Source organism: Neofelis nebulosa, chromosome 12 (assembly GCF_028018385.1).
Source record: "Neofelis nebulosa isolate mNeoNeb1 chromosome 12, mNeoNeb1.pri, whole genome shotgun sequence".
Lineage (NCBI taxonomy): Eukaryota > Metazoa > Chordata > Mammalia > Carnivora > Felidae > Neofelis > Neofelis nebulosa.
Genome location: NC_080793.1, coordinates 8,999,315 through 9,018,011, shown reverse-complemented (window position 1 = coordinate 9,018,011; position 18,697 = coordinate 8,999,315). Strand labels below are relative to the sequence as shown.

At 46.4% G+C, this 18,697-nt stretch overlaps 1 protein-coding gene across 12 annotated transcripts in view; it reads left to right on the top strand.

The window, feature by feature from the left end:
* Window positions 1-18,697, top strand: part of RALGPS1 (Ral GEF with PH domain and SH3 binding motif 1) — a 315,600-nt gene that overhangs the window by 147,303 nt on the left and 149,600 nt on the right. For all 12 annotated transcript variants that reach the window (XM_058694076.1, XM_058694081.1, XM_058694077.1 and 9 more), the window contains 2 exons: window positions 2,177-2,269; window positions 16,587-16,713. In XM_058694076.1, the coding sequence (XP_058550059.1) occupies window positions 2,177-2,269; window positions 16,587-16,713 (220 nt within the window). The remainder of the gene's footprint in view (window positions 1-2,176; window positions 2,270-16,586; window positions 16,714-18,697) is intronic.

Sequence of the window (18,697 nt, the reverse complement as noted above, 5' to 3'; positions counted from 1 at the left end):
CCTGCACAGTTTTGTCCCTAGTCAGCAGAGCTCATCCCACCACATCCTGAGTTTAAGGCTTGGGCCCCGTGACCCTGCTGGCTCTCACCCCCACCTCTGCCCCTGCCCAAATAGGTTCTGTCCTTGCAGGTTGTTGAGCACCGGGCTTACGTCTGTACCCCGCCTTTCCCCTCCTCTTCCCTGACGCCTGCCAGCCCAGGCAGTGACAGCATGGGCTTCCCCAGACCACTGTCATCATTTCCACGGCCCTGCCAGCTCCTCGCCGTACGCAGCTCCTGACCGCTGGGCTTGCCCACGTCTGGGCGGCGCACTGCTGTGCTGTCTGGTTCGCTGTGGGGTGTGTGTGCGTGTTGCATCCCCACCCAGTCCCCGGGCCAGCTGGCCTTTACTGATTGCCCTTCACGAGCCAGGCACCTCAGCAGCCACCTTCCTGAAATGGTCACGTTTGAGGTTCACTTTGTTAGAAGGCCACTTCCAGAGCGGGGAGGAGGGGTGTAGGGAGGTGGGCGTCCATGCCCGGGGCCCTGCAGCCAGTGAGCTGGGGCTTATCTCTGCTTTCAGGGGAGCGGCTCTCCCACCCCTCGTGGGAAGGGCAAGGGCATCGATCTATGAGTATGCCCGGGGCAGCAGACACTAGCACGCCCTGTGTGTTCTGAAGAATTTGGAACTGTGCTGGGCTTTGCGATGCTTGCTGCTGGCAGTGAGCTTACGCTGGGCCACGGGAGAAAGCGGATGAAGTTCCAGCCCACCTGGTGCTTTCAAGAAACGAGCTGACGGCGCCCAGACTATCCCTCCTTAACCTCTGCCGTCTTCCAGCGGTGGCTCGTCATCCTGGCCTTGTGCCCTGGCTGTGTTCTTGTCTAGGCTCCCCTTCCTCTGGACCTTGCCATCCCATCTACAAAATGAAAGGGGTGGATTAGGTGATCTCCCAGAGGGCCTTCAGCTCTAAAAGAAACTGTGTGACAGGCATGGCAATTCAGATATGTACGATGAAATTCACTTCTCTCAGAGAACCTATTAATACACACAGGGAACAATTAGAGATTGTTACAAGATGTATGAAATGAAGTATTAACTTGTGTGGTAAGGGAGAAATCTCAGTAGGGACAGGGCCGTGAGGACTAGGCATAAGGGCTTCTCGTTTATTTGTTCATTCTATAGGCCCTACTGTGTGCTGTACGACGTACTAGGGATACGATGGCAGAGACAGGTAGAAGCAAGGGTCCACATGGTCCAGTGTGCTAAGGAGGTGTGCACACTGCTCTGGGAACACACAGGCGGGTTCCCCAGCCTTCCTAGAGCTCTCACCCCAGTGCCGGGCACTGGTCTGGCATGTTGCATGCACCATCCTGGGTAGGGTGGGTGCCGTGGTTACCTTCCTTGTTAAGTATGAGGCTCAGGTGACTCGCTGCAGGACACACAAGTGGTGGGAGCTGGGATTGGAGCCAGATCTCTTGGTTTCCTCAAACCCGCTCACTAGCCCAGGCTGCACCGGCTCCCGAGGATGAGACGCGGAGCCCCAGTCCTGTTAGGTTTCCCTCCGCGCCGAGGGAAACCGAGAACGGAGCAGTTACATCTCTGTGTACTTAACTCCCGGCTGTGTCCCCTTCTCTTGTCTTCCATGGTAAGGAACTTGTGTGAGACTGAATTGAATCCAAATGTTCTCCCTAACTTGGGGTCTGCTTCAAAGGAGCACAGTCAAGTGACCGAGAAGCCAGAGCTCCGTCTCCCTAGCTGAGCGGGACCGTGCAGATCGGTAACAGCTTCCCTCAGCCCCTCTCCTGCCTGGTGGAAAGGTAGTTGCAGAGGACCCACGTGGGTGTTGTTGGCACAGCCGAGGCCCCAGTATACAAAAGCCTGCTGGGACAGTTCCAGTTCGTCTAAAAAAAGGACATAAATGACATTATCAAGCCTTCTCCCGAGCCATGTTTCTGTCCAGCAACCAGACTAGTCAGCTTGTAAAATTTTGTGTTTTAGATGCAGACTCACCTTTTGACAGTTTGAAGAAAAAAAAAAGCATATGGTTTCTATGAACTCCCTAGAACTATATTTTCGACATGAGATATTTTTAAGTATAATTGAATTTCATAAATATGACAACATTTGGTAACACTTGAGCGTGTTTTTGTTCTGTTGTTTATAGCAGCAAAATAATCTATTCCATATCTTTTTTCAGAAACTTCTAGAACTCAACAACCTTCATTCTCTCATGTCTGTGGTATCAGCATTACAGAGTGCACCCATCTTCAGGCTGACAAAAACCTGGGCTGTAAGTTAATTCCTTTGAATTTTGGCTCTCATTTCACTGGGTTGAAGCTCTTCATTCCTTGAGCCTCCAAAGGCTTTCTCTGACTGCCTGCCCTTTGCCCACGAGAGAGGCATCTTCTGTCCTTCAGGGACTTCAGCCCCATTTCGGGACAAGGAAGTTGTGAGGACACCAACATGGCTGGGGCCGGAAGCGCCCTCGAGGGGACCTTCCTGGACCCTATGACTTCATGTGTGCTGGCTGGGTCGGCGACATGGCTTCTGCCCTCCACTTGGCTGGCATTCTTGTGACAGGCTCCGAACTACTCTCGGGAAGGTCTCTGGGCTGATGGTTCACGGCTGCCCTGGGCTGCTGGCTGTACAGCTAAGAGATTCTCTGGAGAAACCTGAGGCCCTCATGTAGGGAGAAGTGATTTTTTTTTTTTTTCCTGAAGGCCATGGATAATTTCAGCTCAGAGGTGGAGTCTGATAGTTATATAATTGAGTCTGTAGGAAAGTTTTTCTGCTGTAAAAATACTTTAAAAATATCTCAGACCTCTTTATCCTCCTTAGCTTGGCACAGTGCCTGACATGGGGGAAGTAATTGCTATTTCCATAGCTCATTAGTATTCACCTCCTGGCCCGCCTGGTCCAGGGTCTCCCACAGCCACACAGCCCAAGCCTTTCAAGACCTGTTTATGTCCCGCGGAACTGAAGGAAACTATATGGACTTGTCAGCTGTGTTTCTGCAACTCATTTCCGAACTTCTTTCTGCCAGTCTGTGGGGCTGGGCTCTGTTTCATACTTGGCTAATTCTGGGGCCTTTAAAACACTTAAGGATTATGTTGTAGGTGATCAGAAATGAGCCCTGTTTTTTTAAATTGCAATTTTCCATAGACCTAGCCCTAGCAAAGCGGAGCGAGCAGTCTCAGCCTGGAGTCAGACACCGGGTTTGTGTTGAGACACCGTTCAGAGCATGACTTCTGTGGGACTCAATTCCCTGTATCTACTCAGAGGTTGGCCTAGATTAGTGGTTTGACGTCAGTGCTTCGTGGAGTCCCAGGGGTTCCGTGGAGCTGCCTTGGGGGCCACCAGGGGCTGGGGGAGAGGAGGAGGGTGCTAAGCAGACACCTTGGCACTGTTTCTGCCAGAGCCGCTCTGTTCGCATCAGTTTTACGTACTGGGCTTCTGGGTGAATTTCAGTTGAGCAATGGCTTGGGAGATTGAGAGCAAGCTTGGAAGCCGTTGGTCTCTCCCGTTGTTGCCAGCCCTGTGAGTCCCCGAGTCCATCTGAGCCATGAGGCTTTTTTCAAAAGTTGCCTAGAGATTCTTTTTCAAATGAATTTTCCATTATTTAGATGCTGTTGTTGGTTGTCGGGCTGCTGGGAGCTATGTGCGGACTCAGAGAGATGAATTACGGAGCTCGGGGTGCACAGACCTTACTGGCTGTGCAGTTGTGATCCCAGTGACCCCCATGAGCTGTGTAGTTGGTGAGGCCAGTAGGGGAGCCTTGCAGGCCACCTCTCGCCCACCTGCCCTGTTGGTCCCAGCCCAGTGGTTGGCACGGAGTGTTTGGGAAATGCAGGGGGCCACATTCATCCTCTTTCCCCTTCGTCCACATCACCGCAGTGCAGTGGAATCGGTGGCTGCATTTCTTCCTGATTCTGTTTCCACACCTGCCGTCACAAGCACGTAGCATGTCTGCTCTGTGGTTTTATCTACAGTCTGCCTCTGCCTTTCAGCTGCCTTCTTTCACACGACAAGGTCGGATTTTCCTTGGGTCTCCGGGGCCCAGCTGAGTGTCCCCGTGTTGTGTATCCTGCATTTGTTCAATGTGCTGAGTCTTAGCCTCCACTTGCTGTTAATTCTGGTAATGAGATTAGCCGCAGAAATATTGCCAAAAAGGAGTTGTTTCCCCTCTCCCCACTTTTCCCTTGACGTGGTACTGGGGAGACCCCATGGGCCCACCGAGCAGGGCAAGAGCACAGGAGCCACCGCCACAGCAGCACAAGAAGGTCAGTGCTTTTATGGCCTCCATTTATTCAGAGAAAGAAACTGAGGTGCCAAGAGGTGTGGTGGCCTGACCAAGATCGCAGAACTGGCGAGGACCACAGCTGGTATGACGCCTTGCTGGGCCGCATAGTCCGCGTTCTTGGCCAGTGTGCTGGGTGGCTTGTCAGTGACGGAACGTGATGTCGGAATCAGGCTGGGCACAGGGCACGGAGAAATTGGCACACGTGTTTCTTGGGAGGTGAGGCTGGCACACGGGCCCTCAGGGACAGGGTGTGACCAGCTCCCTGAGTGCCGTCCCTGGGGTGGCACGAAACCCTGGATAAATGAGAACGCTGGCCGGAAGGGACTTACGGGTGTGCCCCTTGGTTGCACCATGGATGACCTCCAGTGAGGGCCAGGTGGTTGTTAGCTGTAGGGCCGGGCAGCCTGTTGACCCGTCCGTGGCTGGCTGCGGGGTGCCGGTAGCTGAGGGAATTGGGATGGATCAGAGACTGACACTGAGCACAGGCTCCCACACAGCAGGCGCTAATAAATGCTGCTGCTGCGCAAATGGGGAGGGAGTCACCTTCTGTTGGCCTGGAAAACGCAGACAGGGTCTGATTCATCCCAGCACTGGGGCCTCTTTGGAACACTGGCCGCCTCAAGGCCATGCGACCTAAGCAATGGTCAATTCTGATTTCCCGAGTACGCACTACCCTGCGGCTCTTACTCATTCTGCAAATCAAACATTTATCAAATGCTTTCTCCATGCCGGACCCTGAGGCTCTGGGCAAGGGCTCTGCCTTCGTGGGCTCTTGTGTTCAGAGGAGACAGACACATTGTTGAGGAGGGTGAACACAAGCCCTGTCTCGCTGGTATTAGAAGAGACGGATGAATGTTTGCTGGGTGTGTGGAGTACTGTCAGCTGGTGTGAGAGTGACACAGGAGAGCAAAGCAGGAGGGTGGGAGAGAGGGTGACGGGGGCGGCCGGAACGCGGGGCTTCAGGACAGGCCTCTCTGAGAAGGAAGAGTGCGCTACGTCACCACCCGAGTGACACTAGGGGGTGGCCGGGCCGGCATGAGGGCACAGCCGGTGCAAAGACCCTCAGTGGGAAGAAACTTGGTGCCATCAGGACGCTCAGAGTCAGCATGGTAGGGGCACTGTGGGCCGGGAGGCGATAGAGGCAAGATGCTGTGGAGGGGCCCATCGGGAAGGGCTTAGAGCCCGGGACAGGAGTTAGGTTCTAGTCCAAGTGCGGGGAAGGGTTTTAAACAGGAGCCGGACACGGTCTGGTTTACAGCTGCTCTTCGTTTTTTTATTTTTTAAATTACCGTTGCTACTTTGTGGAAACAAGCTGGGTGGACGTGCAGGGGCCACGATGGGAAACGGGGCCTGCTCAGGAGGTGCAGGCAGCATCCAGGAGGTGATGTTGGTTGGGGTGGGGAGGCAGCAGCAGACAGGGGAGGAGGAGACCGATGGGGGAGGTGCTCTGAAGGCAGACCTGGCAGGTTCGTGGGATGGGATGTCGGAGAGGAGGAAAGGAAAGGAATGAAAATGATTTCTAGGTTTGGGGCCTGAGCAGTAGGGACGATGGTGAAACCTTTTCTCTGGTCAGAGTGGTCCCGGGAGGAGACCGACTTATTGACGAGTGACCTGGGGGTATGGAGTTCCTGGAGTTTGGGTGAGTCACTCTCTACGGTAATTATAGTCATGTGCTACACATCACACACACACACACACACACACACACACACACACACACACACACTCTCGCACACACACGCTCTGCTGACTCTCTGCACGTTCCTGTCGTGATTTGCTCTTTCCTACTGAATCGATCCAGGCGGTTTGACTCAGCTCCAGCAACAGGGGGAAACGATCGCCAGTGGGCCAGGCGGCCTGGTCTGCAGGATGGGGACCCGGGAAGGGAACCTCCGGGGAGTGGGGCTCTCACTCCAGACACCTGTGGGGGGAGGCACAGGGTCATCAAGCTCTGCAGTTTGGAGAACAGCCACTTTGCAGATGTCCTGAGGAGGCACATGTGTGGCATTCACATATTTCGGGCTTTGGAGGCTTCTCTTCTGCCTCTGTCTGATGTTATGCCCCAGGGACACCCCCCACCCTGATGTTGTTAAGAAGACGGCCATAAGCATAGGCTGCCTGTTTTATGCTTCCCTGAGCCTTGGCAAGATGGGTGAGGGGGTGAGGAGATGGAGGGCAGAGGAAACCAAGGTTTGCGCCTCCGATCACTCGTTCCTCTGTCCTTCCTCAGAGCCGTGCCTGCATTGCTTCCCAGAAGGTCCCAGCCATGAACCGTGCTGACATTTTCACCCTCACCTTCCTTACGTTGCCACAACTTCGGCTATTTCGTCACCCCCTTCTTGAAAAATCTCCTTCCACCGGCTGAGGCCTCTTCTTCCATTTCTGACGGCTGGCTCCTCCCTGACCGCTTTTGTTCCTCTCACCCTCTGGGTGGAAGTGTTCTGTGAGGCTCCAGCTCTGATTCCCGCCCTCCCATCAACTCTCTGTCCCTTGGGATCTCAGGGCACGGAGGACACCACCGTCACTTCTGTGCTCAGTGCAGGCGGTCTCCTCTACTCAGGCTCAGCCTCCTTCTGCGGCCCTAGCCCCGTGTTCCCACGCCTGCTCCATGCAGCCCTCTGCTCTCATGTTCCTTTCACAGCTCACACTTGGCGTGTCTGAAATCAAACTTTGGTTTCCGGGAGTGATAGGGAGTGCCAGAAGACTCTCTTAGCAGATTGTGTTTTGGACTTTGAGGCAGTATGGTAGACTGAGCTGACGGGGATCAGCCCCGCCCTCCCGATCGCCCGCTCCAAACACACAAACACAAATAAATGCTGGATAAAATACAACCAAATTAAAACCCAAGATGCAAAGCTGAACTAGAAGCCAAGAAAGGGAAGTCACCATGTGCTGGAGATAAAGCATGCTCTCCGAGTCAGCACAGCGAGCGCGGCGGAGGGAAACTGCCGTGTGTAGGCCTCGCAGCTGGCGCCAGGGTAGCTCACGTGTGCCTGGGAGCAGAGGCCAGCTTGCAGGCCCCGTGCACACGGGGGGCTGGAACTCAGCTACCTGTAGGAGTCCGAGAACCCTCGAGTGTCACCCATCAGAAAAATCTCTGTTCGGCCTGGGGGAGCCCCGAGAAAGCACGAGTGAAAAAGGTCACCTCTGGGAAACTGTCACCCCAGCCCGTACCTCAGGCAGCTCTGGGGTCCGAGGACACATGACCTGCACTGGTGTGGGGACCCCGGGCCAAGACGTGAGGGGCAGTGTCCCGTGCAGATTGAGTATAGACTCCTGAACCGGATCCCCAGGCTGAGGCTTGGACCTGCCTCTGTGGTAAGGATTCAATGAGACATAGATGAAAAACTGTTTGGTTGTGGTTGTTGTTATTTACTCATTTTGACTGTTCTCGAATGAGCCAGTCCTCGTTATCTCTGGCCTGAGATCACCACCATCTTTGGGCTGCCCTCCTTGCTTCCGGGTCTCTGGCCGCTCACACCGCTGCTGGAGTGATTGCCCCAAAACATCACCAGTGTCTTCGCTTTCCTGATGACAGCCCGTTTTTAGCACTCCCCCACCCCTTGCTTGGTTGGGGGCTCTGCACCCAGCACTCCTCCAAAGCGGGAAGTTCTGATATAACCGTTTTGATGCCGTTCTTTTTAATCGGTCTTTTGGACATTCACTCACCACCCCCAGTTTTATAAGAACGCATACTTTGTCAGCCAGTTTTCTTAATGTTTTATTTTTGAGAGAGAGCACGCGAGAGCACAAGTAGGGGAGGGGCAGAGAGAGGGGAGGACAGAGGATCCAAAGCAGGCTCTGTGCTGACAGCAGAGAGCCCGATGTGGGGCTCGAACTCATGAACTGTGAGACCATGACCTGAGCCAAAGTCAATGCTTAACCGACTGAGCCACCCAGGTGCGCCCCATGTTAGGCAATTTTTAACCATCATTTGGATTCCTGACCCTGGACTCCAGCGAGCCCTGAGAGTGAGGGGAGATGCATGGCAGGGATGAGAGGATTGGGATATCTTGACAGGTATTTTAGGGGGAAACTCACGTTTGGGAGTGTGATACTTGAAGAACACTCACAGGTGGTGAGCATATTCCAGAGCGCAGGGGACATGGTAGAGACATTTTGGCAACGACAGCAGATACCAAAAGGTTTCATACCTACTTCACACCTACTTCCTGACCTCAGAAAACAAACCATAAACCTTTCAGCGGTGGCCAGTGGAGCATCTCCCGCCAGCAACATCGCGACTCCGTGCCCCCAGTCACGTGAGGAAGAGACGCAAGAGTTGGCCAGAGGAATTTCCTGTTCGTACGCAGCCACAGTCAACTCATTCTTTCCCCTTTGATTAGTATTTGCTGTTCATGCTTAGCTGCTTGTGACTGGTCCCCTGTTTGCAAGTTGAGGTGAAGTATCAGAAGAGTAGTGTCGTGTGTCCATGGGGTCCAAATGGATACCACATCCAAACGTCAAAAACATACTTTGCCAAATGGCAAGCTGCCATCTCTCTACTACCTTTCCAATCTTTTTAAAATTATTACTGATTTTTTTTTTTATTTGAGTATAGTTGACACAAAATGTTACATTAGTTTCAGGTGGTACACCATAGTGTTGCAACAAGTTTGTATTATGCGACCATCTGTCACTGTACAATGCTGTTACAGTATCATTGACTATATTCCTCATGCTGTGCCTTTTATTCCTGTGACTTATTCATTCCATAACTGGAAGCCTGTATCTCCTACTCCTCTTCACCTCTTTTGCCCATCCCCCCACCCCTGCCCCTCTGGCAACCATTCATTTGTTCTCTGTATTTACAGGTTGGATTCAGCTTTTTGTTTCTTTGTTTATTCACTTGGTTTCTGAGTAAAATCATACGGTATTTGTCTTTTTCAGTCTGATTTATTTCATTTGGTATAACACCCTGTAGGTCCATCCATGTTCCCGCGTAATATTCCTTTGTATGTAAATACCTCATCCTCCTTATCCATTTATCTGTTGATGGACTTCTAGGTTGCTCCCATATTTTGGCTTTTGTGAATAATGCTGCGGTAGACATAGGAGACCTTTCCAGTCTTGTCCAAAGCAACACTTGACCACTTGACACGTTTCTGCCAAACTACTGCTCCCTTGAGCATCCCTGTGTGTTTCTACCCCCAGGCCACTGTTCATGCTTTTTTTTTTTTTTTTTGCCTCTGGAACCTCTCCAGCCCTGTCTCTACTGGTTGAAATTCTTAGAGATCCACTTCTAAGACTGCCTCTTCCTGAAGTTCCTCCTTTGCATGTTGGAGTTTGTTTCTCTGTAGAGCCCTCTCATAGAGTCTCTGGCCCTTCCCGTTTTAGCTAGGCTTTTTCATTACTCCACCAGGTTGGACAAAGGGGGTGCACGTTCAATGCCTGACTCCTCACCCACCCACAGCAGCTCTGCAGCCTGGATGGGCCCTTGGCAAACTTCCATTCGGGGACCAATCTCGACCTTCTGGCTCTACTCTTGGGGCTTTGTGGGAAGGTCTGCCTGGTGTTGCCATGAGCAGAATTAAAAAATATTAGCAAAATTATTGGAGACACATGATAAAAATTGTCCTCTATGATTATACATTATGTATGTATGCATGTGGTGTATGTATATATATATTTGTGCATGTAAACTGTGCATGTAACTGTGCATGTAAACCGTGAAAGGCTAATTTTTTAAGAGATAAACTCTTGACTCACATAGATAGAAAATGAATACTTGCCAAAGATTTTATTTAACTCATTAATTGGTGACAGAACCAGCAAGATAGTGCAACCAGTAAGATATTATCAAAAGAGAATCCGGAGTACTACACTTTCATAGTTAGGTTAAGGAATACCAAAGTAATTTTTTAAAGTTTATTTTATTTATTTTTGAGAGAGAAGGAGAGTGACCACGCGTGAGCAGGGGAGGGGGGAGAGAGAGAGAGAGACAGGGAGAGAGAATCCCAAGCAGGCTCTGTGCTGTCAGCATAGAGCCTGACATGGGGCTTGACCCCACAAACATGAGATGATGACCTGAGCCAAAATCAGGAGTTGGATGCTTAACTGACTGAGCCGCCCAGGCGCCCCCAAATAATTTTTAAATGGATACAAAATTAGTATTCCCGGGGTGATAATCAGTGACATTTCTCAAGACCTAATTTGTCTTTCTATGGACAGGAATTGTTGGCATGACTATGTTTTCCACAAGTTAATTTCTATCTTTACAGAGTTTTCAGTGGCCTTAGTCAAAGACAAATCGGGGACAGACAGCTAGCCCAGGCACGTCCTAAATTCCAGAGTCACAAGTTTTCCCTTATGTTACTTATGCATCTCCATTGCTAATAGCCTACATTAGACACGTGACTTTGGAGCTTATTTTTCAGAAACTGATAGTTTGTATCGAAAGAGGTAAAAATTACTTCTTCTGAGTGTCCTCGTTTCACTCCTTACTCATTCCATACTCATTCTGTTCAATCCATCGGTCCATAGATTGTCCACGGCACTAAAAATTCTTTCCATACCAGCAGTAGACACTGGAATCGAAATAGAACTCTGAGCCAGTTTGAACATATTTGGAGCAACAGACTCTTTGTTGAAAAGCATTTCCACGTATCAAGAAATGTTATTCTGTTGGAAAACATTTCCACGTATCAAGAAATGGTATTTTCTCAAGGCAAGGGAACAAGATACCAGTGTCCTCATAAAGAGGATTTGGAGGGACTTTTTCTTTTTCCCTTCACGGAGACAGCTTCCAGATTTGAACAATTTACCAGAAGAGGGAGGTTTTCTTCATTAGTCAAATACAAGTGCCACATATAGGTTCCCAGGGTGTGATAAGGGAGATTTCCCAAAGCAATCTATTTCTTCAGGTATTTGACCAAGATTTGTGGTCTTCCTGGCTTTTGACCCTGTAGCTTATGAGTCCCATTTATCCCATGCAGCTGACACTTTATTTAATATTAAATTCAGGGACTTGATTTTTACCTTGTAATTTTAGTATAGTTTGCATCTATGGTCACAGACCCTTTCTCAATCCTAATGTTGTATATTCTCTCATTTTTCCCTATTTGTAGAGGGTTTACCTGGGTTTAGTTATCATTTCTATAGGTCCGGTATTTAGTTTTGTTTTGTAACCTATCAATTCCTAATTTTATCTGTGAATCAATTTCCCTTACTCCCCCCGCCCCATTTACATAGCTTCTTGAGTTGAGTGTTTAATTCATTTATATTGTCACTTGCATAATTTGAAGAATTTAAAACCATGCATTTTCCTCTCAGTACAGTTTTGGCCTCATCACATAGCTTAACATATGGTGTTTCTCACTGTTTGTGGTTTGTTAATAGTCCATAATCCTGGCTTTTATTTTTTTTTTTTTCTTTGACCCAAGAGTTATGGGAGTTTTCAAATTTTTCCAAGGATTTGGATTTTTAAGTTATCATCGTTAGTTTTTCCATTCTCTTATTCAACAGATACGTGGGCAACATGCTTTCTGTGTTCGCAGCCATACCAGATGGTATGGGAATGGTGGTGTGAACACAACCAGCGTGGCTGCTGCCTTCATGGGACTCACTGTTTGCTGAGTGAGACACGTGTAATTGCGCAGTGAATCCCAAGCATTATAAATATTGTGGGAGAAATCTGAGGGTGGCTCACGACTTCTCAGTTTTTCTAGAAGTGAAGTTGCCTGTTGTATTTAGTGAACTCTTATTTCCTTATCCCTTTTCCTGAGCACGCATGCTTTCAGGATATGTTTGATTCAGGCAGGCAAGTACCTTATTTTCTTGTATGTCTTTTTTGATGGTTTCTTCCTGAGGCTTGCCATAAAGTCTGAAATCTCAAGGACCCTCAGTCCGTATGAGGTTTTTAGTTTATACTCTAGTTGTAATAAAAGTTTAAAACATACATGAGTAAATGCTGTTATTTTTTTAATAAACCCTATATTTAAAAAATTCAAGCCTTAAAAGAATTTTTTCAGCATATTAAACACAAATTAATTTAAAAAAATCACTAAGTTGCAAAAGGCTTAGTGAAACAACTAGGACTCATTGCTCCTTCCATACTTGATTCATCCCCCAGAGGCAATCACTTCTGGTTATTGAGTGGTTTCTTCTGGTAGTTTCTGTCACACTTCCACCAATGTACTTTTGCTACAGTTTCTTGATCCATTCACTTTACATAACGGTGACTTCTTTGTATGATGGATATTGGTTTAGTTTTATTGAACCACCTTCTCTCTTTCTTCAAAAACACTCATGTTACTATAGTTAAATTTCTTTTGTTAAAGGAGTATTGAGTGTTTTAGTTATTAAGAATGTGTAAATACAGTTCCTTGTATATTCAAGTAGTAAATTATGAATAACATGGCCTTCCTGGAATACCTTTTTGTTTCCCTGGCATTTCTCATTCCCTTAAAAAAAAATTCTTACTCTAACTACCATCTATCTTCCAGATAATATGTACAATGCTATAATAATACAGTATTTAGTGTTATATAATTATGGTATAGTATTATAGTATAGAATATGTATTGTAATATATATAATAGTGAATATTTAAAATTATATAACATGTATAATATCTGGTAGATAGCTGGTATATTTAGTAGACACATACGCCTATACATATATATAAACTATTATTATGCATATTTTACCATAATTTTATATAATACAGTGGACTCTTAAACAACATGGGTTTGAACTGCGCGTGTCCGCTTACACACAGATTTTAGTTTCAATAAATCCAGTACGATGTTTTTTATGTATTTTCTTCATGATTTTCTTAACAACATTTTCCTTTCTCTAGCTTACTTTATAGTAGGAATACAGTATATAATACATATACACAATATGTGTTAATTAACTATGTTGTCGGTCAACAATAGGATATGAGTAGTTAAGTTTTGGGGGAGTCAAAGTTATATGTGGGTTTTTTTAAAATTTCTTTTAATGTTTTATTTATTTTTGAGAGAGAGAGAGAGAGAGGCAGAGAGAGGGAGACACAGAATCCGAAGCAGGCTCCAGGCTCTGAGCTGTCAGCACAGAGACCGACGCAGGGCTTGAACTCATGGATTGTGAGATCATGACCTGAGCCGAAGTCGGACAACTTTACCGATGGAGCCATCCAGGTGCCCCTATACGTGGATTTTTGACCATGTGGGTGGTCAGCTCCCTAACTCCTGCACTGTTTGAGATTCAACTACATACATGTGTATATATGCGCATATATATATACATATATATGTAAAATATAATTTTTAGATTATTTTATTATAATACAAACATATATAATATCTTGTATCACCAGACTTATATATAATATACAAAATCTTAAAATTATTTTATTTATTTTAATTTTTTATTATGTGTAATAAATAGATCTTTCTCCTCCCCAAACAAACATGCTATCCTGTCCAGTTTTCTGTTGAGCCTTCTTCTTCTCTGGAGACCTCTCTTCCAGGGCTGAGATAATGCGGACCAGTCATTCTTAAGGCTTAGCTGATCATCTGTCATCCCAGAACCTCCGTTTACTGTTCCTGGATGGGATCTGCTGTTTCTTGTATCCCATTATCTTCTTGTACTTGGTTTATTCCTTTATTTTGCCAGAGGAAGTTCTCGAGTAGTTTTCAAATACATGCATGGGAAATAGATGTTTGGAGTCTTCTGGAATCCTGTACAATACTATTCAGAAGTCTGATGCCATCTTGAATTTACTATGTAGGCACAGAGTGGAGCAGATGAGTGAAGTTAACCAGATCCAGCCCTTCTGAATGTGTATGTGAGTATGTGTATGTGGGGGGGGGGGCAGTGAGGGTGTAAATGGGAAGTATGTGTATAGAGGCAAGGTTAACAGAGGGAAGTGTGACCTGGAGGAGCCTGGTTTTAAATTGCGGGAGCATGCAAACGTGGCTGCCTTTGTTTGTCTCACTCTGCTAAAGAACCCCAGTTGTTGGTTTGAAGTGAATGTGCAGGGTGATTTTTAGGCACATCTCCCAGGCCTCTAACCTCATATTGGCATGGTCATATCCATTGCTCAAGGCACAGATGACAGTCTGTATCTTGCATAGAGGCACTTGACAGGCTAGGCGGGTAGACTGGACGTGGCAGGGGATGTGGGCAGTTCCCCAGCTGGGACCAGAGAACCAGTGGTGTAAGCATTGAATGACAGCACGGCTCAGCTGCAGTGTGTGAGGATAACAGGGATTTGTTTGACTGCTCGATGGACATGGGTGATTGCAAAGCACTCAGTGAGGTTCTAGGTTGCATTAGTAAAGAAATGACCTTCTGGCCAGCGGAGTAAGGAATCGGCTCAACTTTACAGTGGGGCAGTTCACAACTAAAGGATCTGTTCTGATCTGGGTATGTATTGTTCTGTAGTGATTTCTCCTCCTTAAATGTTCATTTCAAATGCTCCTCTCTACGCAGAGCTTTCCTTAACACTTCCCTTGCCCATTATTTATTATTTGTCTGGGTTCTTGGTCTCTATTTACTTAACACGTTGCACCCTCTCCTCTACTGAATCGCGTTCCCCATAGATTCTCAGATAAGTCACTTCATCTTTGTGATGTTGAACCTGCTGGTTCTGGCTCCATCTTTGTCATTGGGCTTTGTAAAGATCAGATGAGTTGTATATCATGGTGTTGTACAAAAAAGCAAATGGGAGAGAGTGTTGTTTCCTGTCCATTTGTTAATCTGATATTGAGTAGCAGCCTCGAATTCGCAAGCTGGTTAAGCAGCTGTTGTTCCTAGTATCTGTGTAGCATCTCTACCTTGATGTGTCCTGAATTTCTCAGTGGGGAAAAAAAAAAGCTTGCTATTTATTCTCCAGCTTCTTCAACACTGGGACCTTTTTTCCAGCTTATTCTTTTGCCTCTCTTCCCTAATGTCCTTAAGCTGTCGCTGCTTAGCTGGGCTATCGTACGGCTGCATCCTCTGGGACTCCGGAGGCCAAGGATCAAGGAGGTGGGCGAAGCCTGCCCAGGGCAACTCGGGCTCTCTGACGCGTCAGTCGTGGCCTGAGTCGGGGATTTGCAGACCCAGGTGCTGGGAACTGCGCTGTATTTGTGCAGTAACCCAAAGGGGTTACTTTGGTACAAGAGGCCTGCTTCCCCTGGTGCTAGACAGCTACTGTTCCACTTCTCCATGCTGCGTGACGGGGCAGCTCGACATTGCCCTTCTTAGTGTGATGGATATGGCTGGGCTGCCGGTCCACGTTCTTGCACAGACCATCGGGGTCTCAGAACCAAGCTGGACCAGAGATGCCCCATTTATACTCCTGAGCTCAGCCACTGATCTCCAATCCCGGAGGCCCTGGCTTCTGGAAGCCAAACTTGGGAGAGCTCCCAACATGCTCCCACAGCCACATGCTGTGCCAAAGCCAGTACTCTCTGAGTGACTGTCCCCCTGAATCCTCCTGCGAAGCCAGGTCTCCCAGCCTAGACTCCTTTCCTCAAAGCCGTTTTAAGGAGCCTTATTGCCATTTTCTGGCTCTGAGTCTTAACCTGGGATTTGCAGGACAACTGCAATATGACTCCTTAGTATCAAGTCTGGAAAACCAGGGGTTCAGATTTCTATTCCTTCCTTCTAAGAAGGCTCCTTACACCCAATGACCATCCTTGGTCACCTGGTGACCAAACTTTACATACCAGAGATCTCAGTCATAAAGGATCTTTATGTCCCTGTGGCTACCTTCTCATCCTGTCTTTGCTAAGATGACTGCATATGGAAGAGGAGTTTGGCTTCTTTTGATTAAAATACTGTACCCAGTATAAATATAACACAACCATAAACTCCAGGGAATCAGGGATAGCCCGATTAGAGGGGCAGCCTGGCTGTGGGCACAGCATACGAGTGGACCATGTCAAATTTCCTGGGACCTTCAGCAGTGGTGACGATGTTGAGGAAGGAGCAGAAGGCTGTGGACCCAGGGGGAGACCTGATATAGCAGTGCAGTAACTCTAAGTGACTTTTTGTCTCTAATCTGCTTTACTTTGTGAGCTCCTTCTGTCATAGGGTCTGTGCACCCTTGGAGGCAGGTACTGTGCAGGGCACTCTGGCATCATTTAGAACAGTGGACTGGGTAGCTTTGGAGGATATCTTCCAAGTGTGAGATTTGGTGAAAAATGACAAAATTGAAGCCATGAAACTTCCCATCTCTGCACGCGGCAGCTTCTTGAAATCTTCAGTGGTGTCCAGGATTTGGCATACTGCAGAAGGACGTTTCCTTCAGTCTTTGTGCACAGTTATCCTTTTTCCTTAGCTTCTTCTGGTTTATTTCTCTTCTGTCTCAGACCCTATTTTCTTTCCACTCCAGCTTTTGAATCGAAAAGACAAGACAACCTTTGAGAAACTGGACTACCTGATGTCTAAAGAAGATAATTACAAGCGGACCCGGGAATATATTCGAAGCCTGAAGATGGTTCCAAGTATTCCCTATCTAGGTAGGAGTCTGAATTGGCTTTATTATTTATTAAGAAATCTGTTCAGTGCCAAGTAAGATGTTTTTACAGTTTCTAGTTGATAAATTTCCGGAAGAAGTGTGGGCCATGGATGAAGAGGTAATTGGTTAGCTCCTCAGATTGGAACAGGGTGTTGATACTTCCCAAGGATGGGAAACTCGCTGAGAGCCTTGAAACAAGGGATATTCTGCTTCTTACATAAAGGAACCTGTGAATCACAAGCCTCCCCAGCCTCCAGCCCAGAAGGGTCATGAGACTTTCAGGTTCATCCACATTCTCTTGAACTAGGGGAGCTCAGGCCAAAACTCCTCTGTTCCGGTTTCTCTGGGCATTATAAACGTATTTTATAAGATTTGTATCAACAAAATTATAATGATTATGGATTTCTCTGATTAGAAAATAGCAAATGCTCATTGTAAAGAATCAGGAGGAGAAGAAAATTAATATCATTTGTTATCCCATGTAGATGCGATCACTGTTTTCCATCATACCCTTTCATTTGTTTGGGTGCGTATAAAAATCCATGTTTACAGTGAACATTTAATGTTATTACTTGCATTTCTATATTGTGTCTCAGTCCTGTCGGATGGGTTTGTCGGGCTCGAATTTGCTTTCTGACATGGACATTTAGACTGCTCCTCCATTTTGTTATTAAAATGTTGCAGTGAACACCCTTGTTGCAAAAACCTCATATATAGTTATGATTATTACCTTACAATGAATTCTTATAAGTGCGATTATTGGGTCAAAATGTATGCAAAAATTTGCCTTTTTATGTATGTTTTCGAAACGCTCTCCACAGAGGCTGTGGCAACTTATACTTTCATGGCAAGGGGATAAAATTTTCTGCTTTCCCATATGCACAAATAATGTGTATTTTCACGTGCACGGGTTTTTTCTTTTCCTTTCTCTCTCAGTTTTTTATCTTTGCCAATTTGATAGGTAAAAAGTACTTTTTACAGTTTGGGTTTCATGATTATGCTAATTTTCTGGAAAAAAAAACCCACTTCTATCTTTTTATAACCTAAAAATAGTATTATCAACAAGGAAATTTAAGATTTCATAGAATTGTCTCCCAAATATTTTCAGAGCTCTAGTGTAATTTTCTGGAGATACATTTCTGACACCTCGTAAGTGTCTTCCATGATCATTGTTTTCTAATTCTTTTCAAACCAAGTTGGGAAATTTAATTTTAGTAGAAAATCGTCCACTTGACCCAAGTTTTCAAAATTATTTGCGTAGAGTTTTTTTTCCTCATTTAATTTTCTTTGACCACATAGTTTTATGCAATATTCTCCTGTAACTTTGAGCCTTCAGTATATGAATGCTTGTATTTGCTTTGCATTCCTGACAGTTTGCATTTTTGTTTTCGCTTTCTTTTTTTAATTTGCTGTGCCAGAGGTATGTCTGTTGGTCTGTCCACAGAATTCGACTTTGTATGTATGGGCCACATTATCTTTCTGCTTCCTAGTTTACTATCTGCTGTCAGTCTAGGATGTGATCTTTCTCTCCACATCTTAACAACTCCGAAGTGGGGATGCATCTTTCAAGTGACGGCAAACAAAGCATTGCAATATCGTTTATTGGTAAACAGTTATAATGACGTCCTAAATTTGGTGCAATGTGGAATTTCTGCTTTAGTCTCTGATAGTTCGTTTCTCCTGTTTTCCTTACGTTGTTTTGTTATTTCTTTTAACTACTTTGGTTGAATTAGTAGCTCCTTTGTATAAATACTGTTCTCAGCACTTTAATTTGGAAGACAATTTTAAGGAAACAGTTAAGGAAAACAATTAAAATAGAGAACAGTTTGCTCTGATTGCTGTTACCTGCTTTGTTATAGGGTTCTCAGTGATATATTTTTTTTTAAATCTGTGATTATAGTTTCAGTTTTTCTTTTATCCAAGTATTAAAGTAGTAGTGGTTTTTTTAATTTTTAAGGGCTTGAGGTTTCTGTTTTTGTTTTCAA